The sequence below is a fragment of the Spermophilus citellus genome, assembly GCF_964194105.1.
Source record: "Spermophilus citellus genome assembly, chromosome: 10".
Lineage (NCBI taxonomy): Eukaryota > Metazoa > Chordata > Mammalia > Rodentia > Sciuridae > Spermophilus > Spermophilus citellus.
The window spans coordinates 99,535,510-99,555,524 of NC_138197.1; the positions used below are offsets into that span (position 1 = coordinate 99,535,510).

At 33.4% G+C, this 20,015-nt stretch overlaps 2 protein-coding genes across 8 annotated transcripts in view; one reads left to right on the forward strand and one right to left on the reverse strand.

Annotated features, from left to right (window-relative positions):
• ACSS3 (acyl-CoA synthetase short chain family member 3) overlaps positions 1 to 3,042 on the forward strand; it is a 173,259-nt gene extending 170,217 nt beyond the window's left edge. Inside the window, exon 16 of the mRNA XM_081309979.1 lies at positions 677 to 3,042. Within this exon, the coding sequence (XP_081166105.1) occupies positions 677 to 745 (69 nt within the window). The 3' untranslated portion in view covers positions 746 to 3,042. The remainder of the gene's footprint in view (positions 1 to 676) is intronic.
• A 4,702-nt stretch (positions 3,043 to 7,744) lies between these two features.
• Positions 7,745 to 20,015, reverse strand: part of PPFIA2 (PTPRF interacting protein alpha 2) — a gene marked incomplete at both ends in the record, with an annotated part of 453,530 nt that continues 441,259 nt past the window's right edge. For all 7 annotated transcript variants that reach the window (XM_081311622.1, XM_081311628.1, XM_081311626.1 and 4 more), the window contains 5 exons: positions 7,745 to 7,803; positions 8,989 to 9,148; positions 11,876 to 11,944; positions 13,226 to 13,401; positions 18,858 to 18,955. In XM_081311622.1, coding sequence (XP_081167748.1) covers positions 7,745 to 7,803; positions 8,989 to 9,148; positions 11,876 to 11,944; positions 13,226 to 13,401; positions 18,858 to 18,955 — 562 coding nt within the window. The remainder of the gene's footprint in view (positions 7,804 to 8,988; positions 9,149 to 11,875; positions 11,945 to 13,225; positions 13,402 to 18,857; positions 18,956 to 20,015) is intronic.

Sequence of the window (20,015 nt, forward strand, 5' to 3'; positions counted from 1 at the left end):
GGCTCCGTCTCTGTCAAGCCATGTAACAAAGGACACTGTGGAAAATGTCTGGCATCAGAGGGAACATGTGGAGAGCAACTTGGGAGGAAAAAGTTCATTTTGTATTGAATGATTTTTAATGAATGCAATATTAATCCTTGCAGATGAGCAATAATCATTAAAGTCAATTAAAATGAAAAAAAAAAACTTTCTAATTGATGTATGTCCTAATTATGTCTTCTATTTGAAGGGAAAATTATTTTAGGAAACTTTAGACTGATATCGTCTTTAAATTTGTATGCACATTATTTGTGCACAAGTACACATATTTTTATCAATAATATCTAATTAAAGCCAATGCAGCAGTAAGGTGTACTTGCATGAATAAATGTCAAAAATAAAAAAAAATAAAACTCCCTATGGAAATATACAGAAAGGCTCTGAAAAGGAACTCCAGAGAAAGTACCGTCCTAGGACCAATAGTTTTGCTAATTAAACCATTTATTTTGTTACCCCGAAAGACTATACATACATTTTTAAATATCAAGTCCAAAGTTTCTCATTTGTATATTTTCAACAGAAGCGTTATAATTTAAGATGATATAGAAATACAACACTGCATATAATTGTTTTCATTATAAAGATCATTAAAAGGGTTCAAGGAAGAGCATTTCTCTGACACTGAATTTCTTTCTAGGTAACTCCTACAATCGAAGACCCCAGCATTTTTGGGCACATAGAAGAAGTGCTAAAGCAGGCATCATGACATTTTTTGTTTTCCAACTTTGAGTTAATAGTCTAGTTGGTATTATTTGAGCTGTTTTCCAGAAATGAATATTTAAATAGAAATTACTTGCCAGTTGAAATGTGAATTGTAAAGCTTGGTCTAAAGTGGTCTAAGCAAGACGAGTGAAAGGATCTGTACCTTCTGTTTGATTTGACACAATTGATATCATTGTCAGTTGCCTGTAAAATGGCTCATCATGTGCTGTCTAGCACTTTTAGAAAAATCTATGTATTATATGATTTTTTAAAAATTGTACTCCCCCAAAACACATGAACTGAAAATTCCTCTTATATAGATGATTCCTGAAGTTAAAAATCCACAGCTTTGATCTACATTCAAATATTCAAGTCAAGGTCAGAAAATAATTTTTTATAGAAATTTTGAGTATGCCCTAATATTCTTCAGATACTCACATTGTGTTAAATGAAATAAGTTGAATGGGGAGTTTTAGGTAGTCATCCAGATTGACAAATTTTATCTAGGTAGGAGGACCTGTCTAGCCACGTGAGTCTAGAGGGAAGGCGGGTGGCCAGGGATATAGCCCTGCTTTCAGCTCATCTGTCACTTCGGCAAGAGAAGTCACAGGTCTGGCAGAGAACCTAGAGTCATTCCATCCCGTCTTCTCATCATGGAGATGAGGCCTCCTGAGAAGTCCCACTCATGTCTCAGGTGCTTACTTGACTGTGTACTTTTTAATGACTCCAATTTCCTATGGAATCAAGGAAATGATATACAAGTGGAGTAGAGTGGCAAGGAAAACTCTTAAAGAAGAATTCCAAAAGCTTTTTCATTAAGTTAAAGATCAAGGGACTTTTCAAGGAGTTACTATAACACCAGTGATCTTTTCATGTGAGTTTGAGCCATTTATCTCAAGTTTCAGGAAAATAAGGCTTGGTGGAGACTGGAGAGCACCTGTTCCATCAAGGGAACAGCCTCTACCCAGTCCCAGCAGAATATGGCCCAAGAGGGAAAAAGATCCCCTACTGTAAGAGCCTCCGATTTTTAAAAGAAATCAAAAACCCATTGTTTCATGTGAAAATTCTAATTCTTAAATAAATAATTCATTTGAAAATTATTATGCCCAAACACATCTCTCCTTTTAGACTTCTATAAAATTATTAATCCTTTTAAAAAGAATTTGAAAAGGAGTCTTTAGTAAGTTTACAGTAATATACCAATCAACTTGAATAGATAAAAATAGATGATTAGCTATTTGTTTACTTAGGGTTCTACATGCATCAGTTATCAAAGAATACATTTAATCACAAAAGATGTACCATGCCCAGTGAAACTTGGAAGTTTCTCAAAGTATTTCTCAATTTTTCAGTCCTTTGTAAACATTATTATTAAGAGCAGATCTTTCTAACATAATAGTCCAGGTGAATGAAATATATGTGAGATATAATAGATGAAGGTTTATTGTTTGTGTTGTAAAGATTATTTACAACTTATATAAAAACATTCTGAAAATGTTAGCTCCTTTTGGACTGTATGTTACAAAATAAATGGCTTCTCCAAGGAAATTCCTATTTGCTTCAACTCCCTTCATGATTGTTAGTCCTGAAAAATATATTTGACTTTAATTACTTTAGTATCCAGAATTAAACTAACTATATAGACATTTAATAACTTGAAGTTGCTGAGTTCTTTGAAATATCTTTTCTACTGGATGCATTTTATCAATTATCACAACTGTAGTACTTATAAATAAACTATTTTTAATATCAGCATTAAAATGTATTTCCTTATTTTTTTCACATGAGTCAGTTAACTTGAAATAGCAAATTCTTTAACTGACGGTGTATCATTGTTCATTAGAAAGTTACAAATTCTGGCAGGTCCAGGTCCAAGAATTGTGTAAAGTTTACTTTTTTTTGTTTGTTTGTTTTCCTGGCAACTAAATGTGAAGGGATATTTCAGCAAGAAAACTTGGTTTATTTTCCAGTTAAATGGGTATGAAAAACAGTGCATAAGACCAAAGGAAGTAGTTATTTCTCATTGAGAAAATTTATCCCATTTGCAGGGTCAGAGAAAGTGCCATTAAATTCATGTGATTAAAAATTGGTCAATAAAGGTATTTTCAAGTCATCAGACTTCTTATAATTTGGTAGGAAAATAAAGGAATTTTCTAGTTTAATACTTGACCACAAAACTCTTTTACTACATAGAACCTAAAATATTTTGAATTAAATGTACTTTGAAAAACACTAACTTAATGTTACTAAAAAATGCAATCATACATATATTTTGTAAAATAAATTCTGCATGATCTACTTTTGGTCTTTTCCTGACACTTTATACTATAAGAAATTGAAAAAATCAAAATAAATTTTTCAAAATCTATAGAAAAATGTTTTACAATTAATTATTTTTCTCATGAAAATATATTAAATGTAACCAAATGAGACCTGCCTTACCTTTTAAAAAGAAGTTTTGTTAATATCAAATTGTATTTGAAAGGTTCTGATTTGATCATTTGAAATGTTGGAATTCACAATGTTTGTTGTCACAAAAAACACCGAATTTCCAAGGTCAATCCTTTAAATGGTTTTAGAATCTGGCAGAAAATGTCTTATAAATTGCAGCTTATTTTATACTTTTTTTTGAGAGAAGTAGCTGGATTTGGCATCAATATATGTTAGGGTTCCTTATAAATGACTAATATATCTTACCTGATCTCTAAAAAGAAGAAACTGACTACTTTTTCCAATTTGGATACTGAGTGTCCCCCAAAGACTTGTGTGTTAAAGGCGTGGTCCCCAGGGTGGTATCTTGGAAACTGGTGTGCACCTTTGGGAGGAGGAGCTTTGTGTGAGGTCCTTAGGTCATGGGTGGGGAGCATGACCACAAAGAGGGCTGCAGGGACCCAACACTTTCCCCCTCTCTCATTTGCTTCCTGACCTTGAGGTGAGCTGTTTGTTCTTCCACATGCATCAACAGGTGCCATCCGGCATACCCACCAGAGGCCCAAAGCAATGGCTCTGCCAAATCTTGGACTGGAGCCTCCAAAACTGTGAACTGAAATAAAATGTTTCCCTTTATAAATTCATTTTGCAGGTATTTCTTTAGAGTTAAAGCTATCACAATGGTGTATCAGAGTAAATGCAAATCTATATCTAATATTTTAATATCATAGCATCTATATCACATTTCATTTTAATGAATCAAGTTCCCCATTTTTAGATGAGTTTAGATATTTTACTTTGTTTTTGCTCAACCAGCATTTTAAGAAAATTTAAAATCATGTCCATAAGCTAGTTTAGTACTCCCTCTAGTGGCGGACTTACTTTTGAAGTTAAATATTTGAGAGTAACTGAAAGAGTAATATCCATTATAATTCAAATAAATTGTCAAGTTTTATGTTACTAGAAAATAAAGCTTAAACAGAGAACTGGAAGTATTTTTTTTATTGACAATGGAGAGGGTTTCTGTTACCATTACCTTTTGACTGTATCTGTTAAACAAAAATAGACATCAAAACAAATGTAATGAACGTGCAAACAGCAAATGAAAGTACAAAAAGAAATTACTAATGACAGGTTTTGCGCTTAGTAAGATCAAGCAGCAGAAAATCAGCAATTAGATAAATGGTATTATTAAATAGATTTTACTTTGAAATCTTCCATATAAACAAAGAATAAACAACAATAACATCACCAAATAAAGCCACAGGGAAGAGATTACTCCTCTATACTTTTTATACACTATATATGTAACCATTCTGCCTTTTGTTTATTTCCTCTGATAAAACTGACTTCAGGGAAGTCGCAACAAGGCCATGTTGGCTAAAAGCTTATAACATTAGTCATGAGTCTGGCAAATGCTCTGTTCCATTGACAAAAAGGAAGGGTATCTGGGTTCTGTTTTTCCAGTGGAAATGAGCCTCAGTCTCTGCTGTGGTTGACATTCACTGTCCAGTGTGGGCTGATGGTTCAAGGTATTTGAATGAACATGTGTTTATTAGGAAAGAATGGTTTTTTGTTTGTTTGTTTGTTTTGTTTTTCTTGGTCCACAGGTAACAAGAGAAGATTTTTTTTAATATAAATTTGTTTAAATAATTGCTTTTGACTCTTGTAAACAGTTTGGCTTTGTTTTGTATTGAAAAGGAGATCAAGCCATCACAGTGCTATTTCTAGAGATAAGGACATCCCTGATTGCCTTTAAAGGTCATTTTTTGGCTCCAGTTCCAGGTTAAATCATTCTTTTTTACATGATCAGAGGCAGGTATTCAGCTTTAAGGATTAACAGACTTGAAGGAAACGTGTTGAAGCATGAAACATGCTTCTAGGAAACATATTGATTTGACTGTTACAATTCAAAAACTGTAAAAATGGTGAAATGGTAAAATACAAACAGTACTTGGAATTGTCAAATGTTTGCACTCAAGACTCCATGAACCATATATTTTATTTTTTAAAAAATCATATTTATATCCATTTACATAAGACTTACACATTTAAAAAGAAATACACAGTAATACATAAATGCCTAGTATATTACAACATGAAAAACAAGTGGCTCCATTTCATAAAAGCATCTGTTGTACAGAATTTATGACGTGGGTGATGCTTCTTATTCAAATGACTTAAGCATTTCATTACAATTGTAGTAAACTAATCAAATTTGATATCTGATAACCCCTGGAATCACATTTTATTTTTAATAAATCACTACTTGTCATTATTTCCTTCGAATTCGGTCTTCACAGAGGGTTCACTGCTCATCTTCTTAGATGGTAGTGCACTTTAGGTAGAGTAGACTGAAAACACGACATCTAAAATACGTAATGAACAGGGTTAGTTCACTGAAAGGTTCTGGCCTGGTGAATCCAGTTCCCTACTCTGATGCACATCCATGTATCCTGCCCACACCGGTCCTACCATGTAATGAAAAGAACTTCATCTGAGACCTAAACCATAGTGGACATCAGTATCAAGTGATCTTGTCCACTTTTGTGCAAGGAATTAAAATAGTAGGATTTGCTCAACTTTGGGGAAACTATAGAAGTAACATAAACAAAGGAAGTCACAGAAAATGTCAGCATGCCTTCTGAAATTTGACAGCATGCTAATTATGCACTGGGTTCAGTTGACCTATTCAATGGAAGAGATTTATATTTTCTAGTGCATATATTTTTTTAAAAAAATATTTATTTCTTTAGTTTTAGGTAGACACAGTATCTTTATTTCACATTTATGTGGTGCTGAGAATCGAACCCAGTGCCTCACACACGCTAGGTGAGCGGGCTACCACTTGAGCCACATCTCCAGCCCTAGTTCATATATTTTAGAGCTCTTAAATGATTATTTTGTTTAATTGTGATGAAAACATAATGATGATAGGTACAACATGATTTCAAGGCTCTGTGACAGTGGTATGGCATCAAAGTTTCTTTCTAGCCATAATATGCTTAAGAAATGCTCACAATTATTCTTACTGAAACAAAAGAAACTATAAATAGTATGCTCTGAATTATAACAAAGATGCTGTTTCACCAAAATAAAATCGATTGTTCTGGATTTACTCATTGTAAATAAATACCATTATATCCCACTTAATGGAAGAAAGTAGGAAATATGAACCAGAATGCCATGCACAAAAAAAAGAAAGAACACATTGCAAATAGTTAAAAAGTAATTCTACCCATCAGTCAAGAGCTGAGAAGCAAGCACTACTGAACATATTAAATAGTCATTTGTGAATTAATGAAATATTCAATTCCCGAGGAAATTATTACATGTAGAATCAATTATAAACAGTATTTTGGAAAGCCTTTTGTTCAGCCAAATTATTATATACTTTAGATCATGCCTAATTATATGCCAAATTATATGCCATAATTAAGATTTTAATGGTATGGTTGTACTTTCTGAAATTAAACTTCTAATCTGGATGCTTTTTGTTTTATTGGTTTCAAAATTGATTCAAATAAGGCAGCATATCAGCTCCATGTTGGGCCCAAGAGCCCAGCTGATTGTGGAGCTTTTGGGTTAGAACAGTGAATTAACACCACAAGGTGAGCTGCTAGTACCTAGTGTTGCTTCCTGTCCCACCCCTGGGCACACATTTCATTCTAAATATTGCTTTCAAAAAGTTTTTTTTTCCGAAATATTAATTCATTGAAAATTCTAGAGTATTCCGATAAAGCTGTGTTTTAGTTCAAAATAATTTGTGAACATTTGACAGTAGGAAAAATATGGTTTTTCTTATAAAACTATTTTTCAATAAAGTGCCATTTTATCTGGATTTGGAAGTAGTTTTAACAGGTATTTATCTAAACACAAATACACTACATATTATGGTTATACAACAAGGTTTGTGGCTGTTTCTATCTTCCATTCTTATAAATCAATTTCATTTTGGTCCTATCTTCTAGGCTCCAAGTGTTTAATAAAATTCATACTTGTCTTCAACAAATATAAATCACACCACTGAAAAGCAACATACTGAGAGTTCAACGTTTTCAGTTTCTACTTTTGTTTTAACACTTCTAAGTCATTTTCCTCTCTCTGCCACTATGTGACTCTTAAGAACTTGCTTAAATTCCCATCTGCCTACTTTGGCTGCCTTATTATAAAATAGTCACTTAAAATGTTTAAATTTTAAGTGCCAAAATCTTATTAATAAAATGCTATGGGAATCAGTACAAAATCCTTCTGAAAAGTAGAAAGCGTTATGTTTAACCACCAGTCGAGTGTAATAACTAAACGATAGGCCTCCAACAGACAGACCTTTCAACCATGGCAGACAGGTGGTGATAGGAAATACCAAACTGAGAGTTAAAAAGAAGATGCCTTTCCCCCCTCTATCAGTTCAAAGGGGTTATCTCCCCTCTGTACTGCTAGGCCATACCAAAAGGCACAGCGCCTATTTACTAGTCTATGTAGGTTTCCATTTTTTTTTTTTTTCTTTTGCTGGTTTGTCAGCCAAAGGGAAACTACTCACAGCAGGTCAGTGCTGCCTCCTTTGAGTGGCTTGTCAACATGAGTATGTGCGAACAGTGGAGTTGTCTAACCTCTGCAGTCTTGATGAAGCAACTGCAAACGGAGAAAAGGGCTTTAGAGGTTCTTGGATGATTGAGTACGAGATTTCAGATGAGAAAGATTTCTTTTCTCTGCCTAACGGGATACTGAACATAGTAGCAGACCTTCTTTGTTTCAGATGTAAGCCACTCACGTTCCTCTTCTCTAGACCCAGTTGCTAATGGAAATGTATCCCAGTGTAATTTATGGAACTTTCCAGTGGTCATGTATTCCTCCTTAGAAGAAATCTTAACAAGACAGTTCCCCAGGGTGCTTCTGTTTTGGTTGCGGAAGTGGCTCAGAGAATTCAGCATGGTGAATTGTGTTTTTCTCCAAGTATTGAGGAACTTCTACGCTAATTTTAATCATGCTAAATTCCTCATGAATTTTGCTAACATGTTCCACAATATTAATAACATATAAGAAAAGTGTAGATGATAATTTATGCTGAAACTAATTTTTAAGAACCATAACAGCTGTGACCTTGAAGAGAAATAATGATTCTCAGTGATTAATAAGGAGATAATATTTTTATAATATTTTTCTTTGATGTTTAACAAACAGAAATCATTTTGCGACTACAATTTCACTGTTGTCTCTCCAGAATGACTGTTTTCCTTTGTTGATTATATAGAAAAAAGTCTAATGTCCACCGAAGGAAATTGTATTGGGACATTACTGTTGGCTTTGTGTTTAATTCTCTTCTCATGACTGTGCTGGTTTATTTAAGGCCTCTGGCCTTGGTCAGAGGTAAAAATTCTGATGATCTGGATTCTAAGATGACAAAACCTGCAGTATTTAAACATGCAAGGTTTCAGTGGGGTTAATTGCCATTTACCATGTCCAAATCCAATCTCTACCTTAAACAAATTATTTGCTTTGGGAATGGAAGAGTAAAGAAACACAAGTCATGCAGATGTCTTTTATGCTTCCTAGAGTGAACATTAGCCAATGTCAATCTTTTTAGGATGCTGTAAATTATTTTTAAAATATGAATAAAGTGCCATGAGTTCATGCATTAGCAGTTTACAAAAGTGTCTGGCTTTTGATGAAAGCAAAGTAAATTTCAAGCAGAGCAAACCAACTCAAGAAAAGAATTAATTCCACAAAGCTATGCGAGGTTAGAGAATTACACTTGCTTTTGCTAAACAAGCACTTCACTTTACAAGCCAAAATACAAAGCTACTGTACCATCCGTACCATCCGTGGCCATTTTCCTCGACTGCCCCGATGTTGTGGTCAGCCTAAATCCAGCTGGCAAGGTTTCTGAGGATCCAGGCATCATGCTGATTCCATGTACTTCACGAGGAGGAAACTGCCTTCTCCAGGTTGAGCCACGTCTAAAATTCTTGTCATCAGTCTGCTGGTACAGAGTCAGAAAGTGCTGTTATGAAAACAAAGCAACTAGTCCAGGTACATGAAGCTGTGTGCCTAGAAACATGTAACAGATTATTTGTACTCAGTCCATGGAGTATACAAATGGAACACTTATGCTTCATCTCCAGAGCTCAAAGGATTCCAAAATGAGGAGTTAGGAGATTTGAAGCAGGAATGTGTTTATAGGACTTTCCATGTGATTGGGAATCTAAGATTTGGCATCTTTAAAGTAAACATCTTGGGGAAAAAAAATTATCCTGAGACAAGTTCTAAGTTGTTTAGGGCCTTACTAAATTGTTGAAGCTGGCTTTGAACTGTGATCCTCCTGCCTCAGCCTCCTGAGCTGCTGGGATTACAGGTACACCACCACTCCTGGTTTATATGGAATTCTTAATAGACTACCAATTTAACTAACTGACATTTAAAGTCAATGTGGGAGACTGAAAATAAATTAATACATATATTCATTGTTAAAATACCTCATATTCATACCCAAATTTTAGTTAAAAGATGTCTGCCATTCTTGTTTTCAACTGTTGTGTTTTATATTGTCTTAGGTCTCCGAATGTTTGTAAATGAAGAAAAAAACAATTTCATGGTTGTGGCCTCTCAGACTTTTGAATTCCTAGAAAAGCTAGTGCCTTAAGTATAAATATCCCTCAGTTCTACCAAACCCTTTGTTGCATTGTAGGATTATGCAACTCGTATAATGTTTGTATTCAGGGCTTTAAAATTAGCCAATAAGTTGAGTTTTATTTGACTCCTTATATCTGGTCAGTTAGCATACAGTATATATATGTTTACTACAGAATGTTAATGGGGACTATAAGCAACAATGTCATGGGAGAAAAAAACACTTTTCGTGAGATGGGATTAAAAGATGTCTTTATAATTAAAGCCCACAATGGTATATCATCACTTCTCAGACTGTTTCAGTTGAATATGAATGTGATCAGCAAAGTCCAAGAAATAAATCCACTATGATTTTAGGCAAGTTGTTTGGCTATCTTTGTTCTTTCAAAAATAAGTTGAACAAAAGAGACTATAGGGCTTAAATAATGAAATAATGTATTGTGCTTTTAAAAATAAATAAAAGAGGTTGACTACTTTTAAAGCAGATAGTCACATCCTATTTAACAGAACTTTCTGCTTGTTCATTACCCTCAGGATGCAACATCATATCCCACATAGGCTGCTGTCTTCTACCAAGACAGTGTCCTAAGGCCAACCCATATTTTAGAATGTAGCAATAGGCTAGATCTTTAATAATTTGGTTATTCCTTTCTAATTTTAAATAAGAAAATTGTATTCTAAAGTGTAGGAGTTCATCAGACTACCTTTTTGAATTAGCAATTTAGAATAGGTACTAAAAATACTGCTAAAAAACTTTTAACACTAAAATCAATTAAGTATTAAATGAATTTTTAAAAATATTGATAAGGGTCTGGGGTTATGGCTCAGTAGCACTCACCTAGCATGTGAGGGGCACTAGGCTCAATCCTAGGCACCACATAAAAATAAAATAAAGATATTGCCAACTACAACTAAAAAATCCCAAAATATAAAAATTATTGATAAATATCCTGATTGGACAAAAGAATGAATTTATTAAAAGTTAGATTATGGAATATAGATTATCTACCATAATCTCCTCCATAAAGAAGAGCATGGGTTTTATACTATCAAGATCATCTGCCTTGCCCATTTGAATATAGAACTTTTGCCCTATTTTAGGATTTGCTTAGTTCATTCACAAAAATCATTTTAAACAGCCTACTTTTATAGCCAAGAAACACCTGCAGTTTGCAAGATAGAATTATGTATCTCTGTATTTTCTACTTCATAATAAGGTGTCCTTTTCACTTCTAGAAAACTTTTGCAAAAAACTCAGGACTACGAAAAGTTTCTGTCAATCACAGGGTTTACTATACCTCCCACATTCATTCATTCAGGAGGTTTCTTATGTGTTTAATGTCTTCCATATATCTCAAACATATATATATATATATATATATATACATATGTATATATGTATATATATATATATATATATGTATATATGTATGTATATATATCTCATATGCATATGGATTCTAACATTGAACATAGCTTTCACATCTTTTGATTGTTAAATGTTATTTCATTTATTTTTAAGGAAAATGCAATATTGATCTCTAAAATAATGAAAAGATTAACTTATTGAACATAGAATGTTTATTGAAAATATTTATTGAATTTTTTTCACTTTAATATCCTAATATTTTCTGAGAAGATATAATATTTAAGAAACAAGAATCTTCTTATTAAAAAGCTGATCTTAATCAATGTTAATTTTTTAATTGCTTATAATTAAAAAAATTGCTCAACATTTTAGTCATTCATGTTGAAAAAAATTGCCATTCGAATTACTTTTCAGTGTTTCCAAGTGCTAAAGTGATATATTTATGAATGCATAATGTTCTTTCCAAAACTAAATAATATCATTTGATATTTAAGACTAATCATGAGGAAAAATTTAGATTCTATCCACAAAACAAGTATTTTGTTAATTTCCAAGGACCATTCCTTAAAAGTAAGGAGGTTCTGTCATTTTTCCTATGCTCTTAAAGATCCAGATCAGTTTTCGTTTTTGTTCTGGGGTCCTGGGCATTGAACTCAGGGCTTTGTGGCGCCAGGTAAGGTCCCTTTTGAATATTGGGTAAGAACTTACTTCATCCAGTCGTCGTTCAGTCCCCAGGGCCAAGAGGTTGTTGTATTCTCTTTCGAGAATCTGCCTTGCCTGTTGACAACAAGTTAGAGTTACCATCAATGAAATCACATTTTACTTTAAAAAATTACATATATTATATTTATCTGAGAATGAATTACAAACTGTAGTTTTGTTATGGGGGCTTGAGGATTTTATTTCTCCATGTCTTTAAGTCACTGCAAATTTTAGCTATAAATACTAGTGAGGGCCATTTTCTTTTGTCCATGGAAGAGTAGATAGATTGCCTCACATCTAATTCTGAGATCAATAATCTTTGATCCCACTTTCTTACTTTATTTCAATTGAGTATTTCATATAAACTTTGAAATATTTAAAACAAAAGAAAAAGTGAAGTTGGACTATACATTTTTATCAGAGTTGTGCAGGTACTTCTCAAATTTGGCCAACAGTCATTTTGAGACAGTTTAGATATTAAAAATTCCTGTGCCCTATTCCTTCATAATTGATTTCTTAGAGGACTTGATGTAGATTGGAAAGATTACTTTTAATTTGTATTAAACTCCACTGATTCAAATAATTATCTGGATTTGGGAATCACTGGCATACCCAATGTGAAGTGTCTGCATAATTCAGACAATTTAATAGAAAGAACTGCCTGTCAGAGAGGAAGAGACTGATGATCATCTGTCAGGGATATTGTTTGGGGAATTTGGCATTCAGGGAAGAAATTAGACTAGAAAACCTTTAACACCCTTCTTGTTTAATTTTATGATTTTGTTTTGGCTAGAAATCTAGTAGCTTGAAATTAAAATCTTAGTGACACATTTCAAAGATTGAGCTAACTTTTATTAAGAATTATGAATATGTTAAATGAAATAAGCCAGGCACAGAAAGACAAGTATTGCATGATTTCAGACATATGTAGAATCTAAGAGAGTTCATCTCATAGCAGTTGAGTGTAGTCTGTGGCCACTAGAGGCTGGAGAAAGTATGGGGAGGGAATGGGAAGGCTAATTAATGGATACTAAGTTGCAACTACAAAGATGCAAGATGTTCTGGTGTGCTATTGTTAAGTTCAAAAAGCAAGAAGAAATGATTTAGAAACTTTTACCCTAAGAAATGATAAATGTTTGAGTAAATACATATGTTTAGCCTGATTTAAATATTATACAGTATGATATATATGGAAACATCACATTAGCCCATTAGAATGGATAATTTTTATGTTTTATGTATCAGTTAAAAATAAGTTTAATTTAAAAAACAAGAATTGTGAACAGAGAGCCACATTTTTCCTCTAAAAGTTAAGTTTGTCATTACATTAACCAAGACCAGCACAAAAGGGCTTGCCTGAGTGTTCTGTGTTGGAATCTGTAATAATAAAGCTAAGCTGCTGTAGTCAAAATTCTCATCCAGGGCAATAAGTGAGCCATGCACGCCACTTTCAAGAATATTATTGGCATATTCTCGAAGTCCAATTGCTTGTATCCAGCGAATAACTCGATCATTGCTCCATACCAGCACATCTGGGGAAAGAGATGCATCTTGTTAGCCTGTAGTACTTTGTTCAGTAAAGACAATCTCTGGTTGAAACAAACCACAGGTATTCGACCAAGTCACATTTATGCTGATTGGCCCACTCCCTAAGGCACCTAGTTGAGAAACAAAGTTGTCATTTTCAAAATGTTTTCTATCACTGAAACAACACTTACTGAAACATGTCACAAAGTTTCTTATTTTCATACTACAGCCCTAGGAGCTCATCTGAAGTTCAACGTTTTGACCACCAGAGGGAGACATTTCTTATTTGTGTCTTGATAACAGAGAGAGTAAACAGCAAAAGATCTGTTCTTCATCAGAAATATTTATTAACTGCTACTTAAATATTGCATATACACTAAATGATTTTTATTCTCACATAGAGTAACTTATAAAACAAAAAGAACAGTAAAATAATAACAGGGACTAAGTACACTGATACTTGAACCCTAGTATTTTTAATTCATTATTTCCAATAACATACTAATTCAAAAATCAAGTACTGGTCAAGTTGCAAGTTGTTTTGCTTTTGTGAAAAATTAGTAGCTTATTTAGGTACAAAACACTTATATTTATATTTCCTAAAAATAAAACCTTCAGAGAAATGTCATGTGTTCATTTTTTTAGATGAACACTTAGAAAAGTATATTTTATCATTTCTTTTCTATTTATTCTTGTTATGAGTTGGCAGAATGTAACATGAAAACTAATAAAATAGTCAGAAGAACCATAAAGCTCCATAGAAAATAAAAAATTTTAAGGGATATGGGTCAATGAAAAACATTGAAATATTTTTTCTCCTTGTAGAAAGGAAAAAAAAAAATCCCTGTATTAAAGTATAAGTGTTCCTGTTAATTTTTGTTTTCTGATTGAAATTTATACCTTTTTCAGAAAAGGCTTAAAAATATTTTGAGAAACATTTTTCAGCCTTGGCTGTTTACTTTCCCCTATTTCCATTTTCTATAAAATCAAGGTAGAATTTGCAGGAAGAGGGAAGAGTATTTTATATTAATTTTTTTTCAAAAGCATTATTAATTTGTCCTAATGCATTCATTTAGAACCAGCTTGAGTTTTCTTCTGTTTAACATTAAAGAAGTAAAGTAATTATAGTTGTTTTAAAGTTCATGTCTGGGGTCAGGGGAAGCACAGTGTCAAGGTCAACTGCAAAATATATCTTCTTATTTTCTGATTCTATTCTCCTGATCTTCCTCCTTTTCACCATTACCTGAACTGTTTGATTTTTAAAGTCGAATGCCAGACATCAAATTTTTTTTCTTCTAATTCTAATCCTCTTAAAAGTTCACCAATTATATTTCTCTTAAAAGTCCACCAATGTTTAAGGAGAAAAGTTGTAACAAATGTCAAGCTTATCTCCAGGTTCTTGGTTCCTCAAAACCTGGCAGTTTGGGCACCTCTGAATTTCAACCCTCTTTCTCCTTGTGATCTATGAGACTGGGAAGAAGCAGTCCAGGATGTCAGGTTTACCATTTAGCTATGCATTTTCTCTTTTGTCCAAGATCTCTAGTCCTCGTTGTCTGAGTTGCTTTCCACTACCTTTTAATAGCTCTGTATAGATTTATCTATCCTTTCTATTTGTTATTGGTTAAAAATTTGTTTTATTCAATGTACTTCATTATAGTCATAAATAGAAGTTTCTTAAATATGTTCTCTTTTTTTTTTTTGTTTCTGTTCATCCATGATGCCGATAAAGCATTTGTATGTGATCTGAAAACTACAGATGTATCTACCTCCATCTCTTTACTTAACTCCTGATTTGGCTTGGAATAATCTCATTTGAAAAGAAAGGTGCTAAGTCTTTCTTTGGGTATAATCATGAAGAACAGGTGAGGGATGTCTGCTTCCCAGTCTTTTTACCACTACCTATTTCATCCAGAGCAGAATGAATTTTTGCAGGAAGTAGGATATTTATTGTCCCTTTCAGAGGTTTTTCTCTTTCTTTTCCCATGCCTTTAGCAAAGCAAAGGAGGTCAAATTTCTCATTGACTTTTAATAAATAGGGAATTTTATGTTATAAGTTTGCTGGGTCTCCAGTGATGAGTTCTGAAGTGCAGGTTTTCCTCTGAGTTTGCATTAGCTTTTTCGATTGAGGTGTGAAGCCTCAGAAAATGGGATGTGAGTTGGTTAGTATTATATTTTGGTTACATTATCAGCTGCTTTTGACAGCAACTGATTCTTTGAACTACTGGTTATCTTGCACTTGAACATTAAAAACTGGGCAGGTTGGTATGGGTGGCAGCAACAGTTCTCTGTGTGATTTTACTAAATTCAACATTATTTTTAAAGATTAATGGAAATATTTTCATCAAAAACACACTAAAAATTGTCCAGTTTTCTTTGTCCTAGGTAGAGTTATGAGTTAGAAGTGTTTGTTCTTTTCTAGAATTGGGTTAATGTTTTGGTAGTCTAAGATATGTTAGGCTGCCATAATTTTTCTGCAAATATATGTCAATAAAAATTTCCATTGTAATACCTGTAATCAAGAGTGGTCACATATATAAAATAATACATTTTGTGGGTAAAGACAAATAAAGCATTAATTCAACTTTTTCAGAAGAGCAACATACTCTTTTTTCATTTTGTAAATCAGAGCCCCTTTCTATAAACCTGTTTTCAGGCATAATTTGTGCCTTGGCTTTAATGTTCTGTAGGAATCCTCTTGACCTAAACAATAAGTGTTGACTGTTTCCTAGCAACAAATTAAATGTTAGTACATTCTTGATACTTTTTTTCACTTTTAGAAAGCTGTTTATTAAGGTCAGGGTTAATTAACATTTCAGATATTAACCAAGACCTCTAGTTACAGTTGAATGTTATTCCTGTAAATGCCACCAGATCAATTATAGGAAATAGAGGCTATTTATGATCTCACTCATTGCTAGTTAGCATATGGAGGTTATTTGTATATAATCATAGTGAATCATGGCAGTTTTTCTCAAGGCTACACTCTAACCAGCAATTGCCAAATACTAATATAACATTTGGTATAGAGCCCAATGGGTAATTCTTCTCTTTTAGATCTATCTATATGTGAAGCATTTCATGTGGTGAAACAAGGCATTATAAAATCTAATTGAAAAAAATTCTTCAGGAAGAAAACCAGAAAGTGGTCTCCCATCGGCAAAATCTATTTGTGAGCTGAAACACCCTTTGTTAGGTCAAATACACACTGCCTTCTGGGAGTCTGTCTTTGGTCCATTAGTTTCCAAATTTCAATTCAACTGAAGAACAATGTGCTGAAAAAGACCTACAATTTTTTCCTAGGTCTCCAAAATGAAACAAAATCAAACAACTCAATTCTGATAGTGGAAAAACACTTTCTTGCTCCTCAGTAATGAGCCAATGAAGTGTTAGGAGAAATCCATGTGTGTCTAGTTACTCTTCAATGAACCATATACAGAAAAATATTTTTAACCAGTAATTTCAACATACATTCAAGCACAGTCCACAAGAACTAATGTACCATCTAAGAACTATCAGAAAAAAAGTAATTTCTGACACAAATGAAGATTATGGAAGTCTAAAATAGGTGACCTTAAATAAAGAATAAAACGGTGCTACATTTTAATATTGAGAAAGAGGGAGTAACATGTAAAATATGTTCTTATCGAAAGTAGTCCCCAAATGATGTTAAGATAAAAACAGAGAATCAGGCCTCACTGAATAAGTAATGTGACATAAAAACACCTACTGAATTTAATGAAATGCCTGCATGTATCAATTTTTAGGTAAGAGAAAATGCAAACAGAGATGAAAGATAAGTAATTTAATATTCAAAAATACCCTAAATAATTTTTGGTTGTATTTCTATTAATAAGCCTTTTCCCCCTCCTTTAAGCAACTTCAGTGGATTGATAAATTTTACTCAAAAAAGGTCAATAGACACTTATTCTTATGTCCAAAAATTAAGTTTTAATTAATTTTTGTCCTTCAGCAACAATAAGGAACATTCAGTTGTCATTAACAAATATAAAATTTAATGTATTATTCTTTTAAATTTTGTTTTCGTTGTAGATGGACACAATATCTTTATTTTTATTTATTTATTTTTATGTGTTGCTGAGGATGGAACTCAGGGCCTCACACATGGGAGGCAAGTGCTTCTACCACTGAGCCACAACTCCAGCTCTATTCCTCTTTCCCCCTGCACATGAAGATGTTCAACATTTAGATAGTTGCTATATTTGAAATGGCTTTAGTGTGTTCCTCAGTTTCGTGTGTTGGAAGCTTGGATCAGAGGTAGGGCCTAGTTAGAGGCCCTGTGGTCCATTGAGGGCACTGCCCTCCTAAGGGATGAAGGTGATTCTTGGGATCCCTTGGTAGTTCTCTGGAGAGGATGGATTTTTGTAGAAACTTGATCCTGCAAGTACCCCACCCCCCACCCCACCCCCCGCCCAACTTTCTGGCTTCATGTCAGTGATGTGATTTCTTGTTACCACTATGCTCCCACCATTGTCATCCACCCAGAGGTGACATAGTCAAGGGGGCCTTTGCAAAGTCCGGAGCCATGGTATTTGGACTCTCAGTCTTCCAAAAAGGGAGATATATGAACCTCTTTTTGTTTTAAAATTAATATGCCTCAGGTCAGGCATGCATGCTTGTAATCCCAGTGGCTGGGTAGGATCATGATTTCAAAGCTTACTTCAGCACCAGCACAGCACTAAGCAACTCAGTGAGATCCTGTCTCTTAATAAAATACAAAAAAGGGACAGGGATGTGGTTCAGTGGTTGAGGGCCCCCGAGTTCAATCCCTGGTATCCCCCAAAAAATAAATAAATAAAATTAATATGCCTTAGGTATTTTGTTATAGTAACACGAAACTAATACAATGTTTAATTATTAAATATAATACTTCTCAATACATTTGCAATATGCGGTTCTTGGTATTTGAATTAACCAGTTTTGTATACAGAGTAGTTGCAGCAATTAACAGTGTTCCTAAAATCATGCTCAGCTAAAATTATTGATGCACTAATCTAGTTTCTAGAGGAAAAACTTCTATATGTGTAATTATAATCCAAAAGAAAATTTTGGGGTTCTGAAAATTTAAATTATGTAAGTCAAAGTAGAATTGCAATAAAGAGTAAATATCCATGTTTCTCTGAATCATAACAACAGTGTTCCATTAAAAGTTTGACAAAAACATCTGCATGGAGATATTTTCAATATAAACAAAACTAACAGGTCCAGAGTGATAAATCTCCATTCAAAAAATAAATAATATGTCCCAAATGAAATATTCACTCTATAATGTGACAATTTCCTTTCCTGTGTTATAATTAGGAAAACAAATGACAATGACACTTCTAACCAAAAAGGTATGCTGTTTAATGACCATTGCAATGTATATACCAAAAAAAAAAAAAAGAAAGAAAACATAAAACATCAGAGAAAAGGAATTTGATATGAAAGACAGACATATTACCCTTTATTTCATGTTGGCTTGCTTCTCGTCTTCTCTCTAGTTCTTTTCTGTCATAATTCAACCTTTTTAAGCACATAATTCCATACTGTAAACTTGTTCTGTTATTAAAAAAAATAACACATTAAATTTACTCAGCAAGTGGAGACTCTCCTTTGCTGAATACTAGGCAACACTATGCAAAATTTCTTAGGGCATCTGGTTGATAAATTACATTTCCAATTCAGTACTCTAGTATTGGAAGGAAATACGTTTATAATTATTCTAGGCACACAATGCTTACAAAGCATTTTCTTTCTAAAGAGGAAAAAAAATTATTTTCAAAATAATAAATACAGCTTCGAAAATAACCTGGGTCATGTTGTTCATCTATACGTCTTTGCCTTCCATTTAGCTCTCTACATTATGTGCTAACAAATTCATATTTTACTCATTTACAAAAAAAATTAAAGTCACCTGAAGGAGATACAAGGAAAATTGTTAGAAATGGATACCCTGTTTTTAAGCTGAGGAGAAAATAAGCATAAGACATGAGTAATTTCAGTAATACAATAGAGAACAAAATAGGAAAAGGAACAGTCAACAACTCTGATAACCTAGTATTACAGGGGAGAAAGAGTCAGCAGATATTGAGACTTTATGTGGAAAGGAAGAGCAGAAAATGGATCCTTAAAAGATCAGGTAGCAGGAAAATGGTTATTAAGGAAAATGTTGCAGCATCACGAACATAGGCTTGCAGATGAATGTCAAAGGTGTTGTGACAGTGAGGCATTCCCTCCAGAATGTAAACCCAGGCCAGGATGTAGGAGGAACACTGTTATATAAGCAGAGTGGGGTGTTTCCAGGAGAGCTTTGCATTTAGAGAAGAAAGGTCTCATGGCAAAAAAAAGGACATGGGGAAAATAGGTAATCCCAGGGGATAGGAAAACCAATTAAGGGGGAACAGTCATGAGTATGAAAAGAAAATCCTGACTTTAGTGATGTTCAGAGAGAAGAAACTAGAAGATTTTTTGTGTTATTAGATATAAGATCCATGGCAGTGTGATAGGAAAAAAGAATCTCTAAGCACAATCATTAGCTATTGATAAAATTTAAGTGTTAAAAATTACACACATTTATATATATATATACCAGGTGACATGTAAATGTTAGATGCATTTC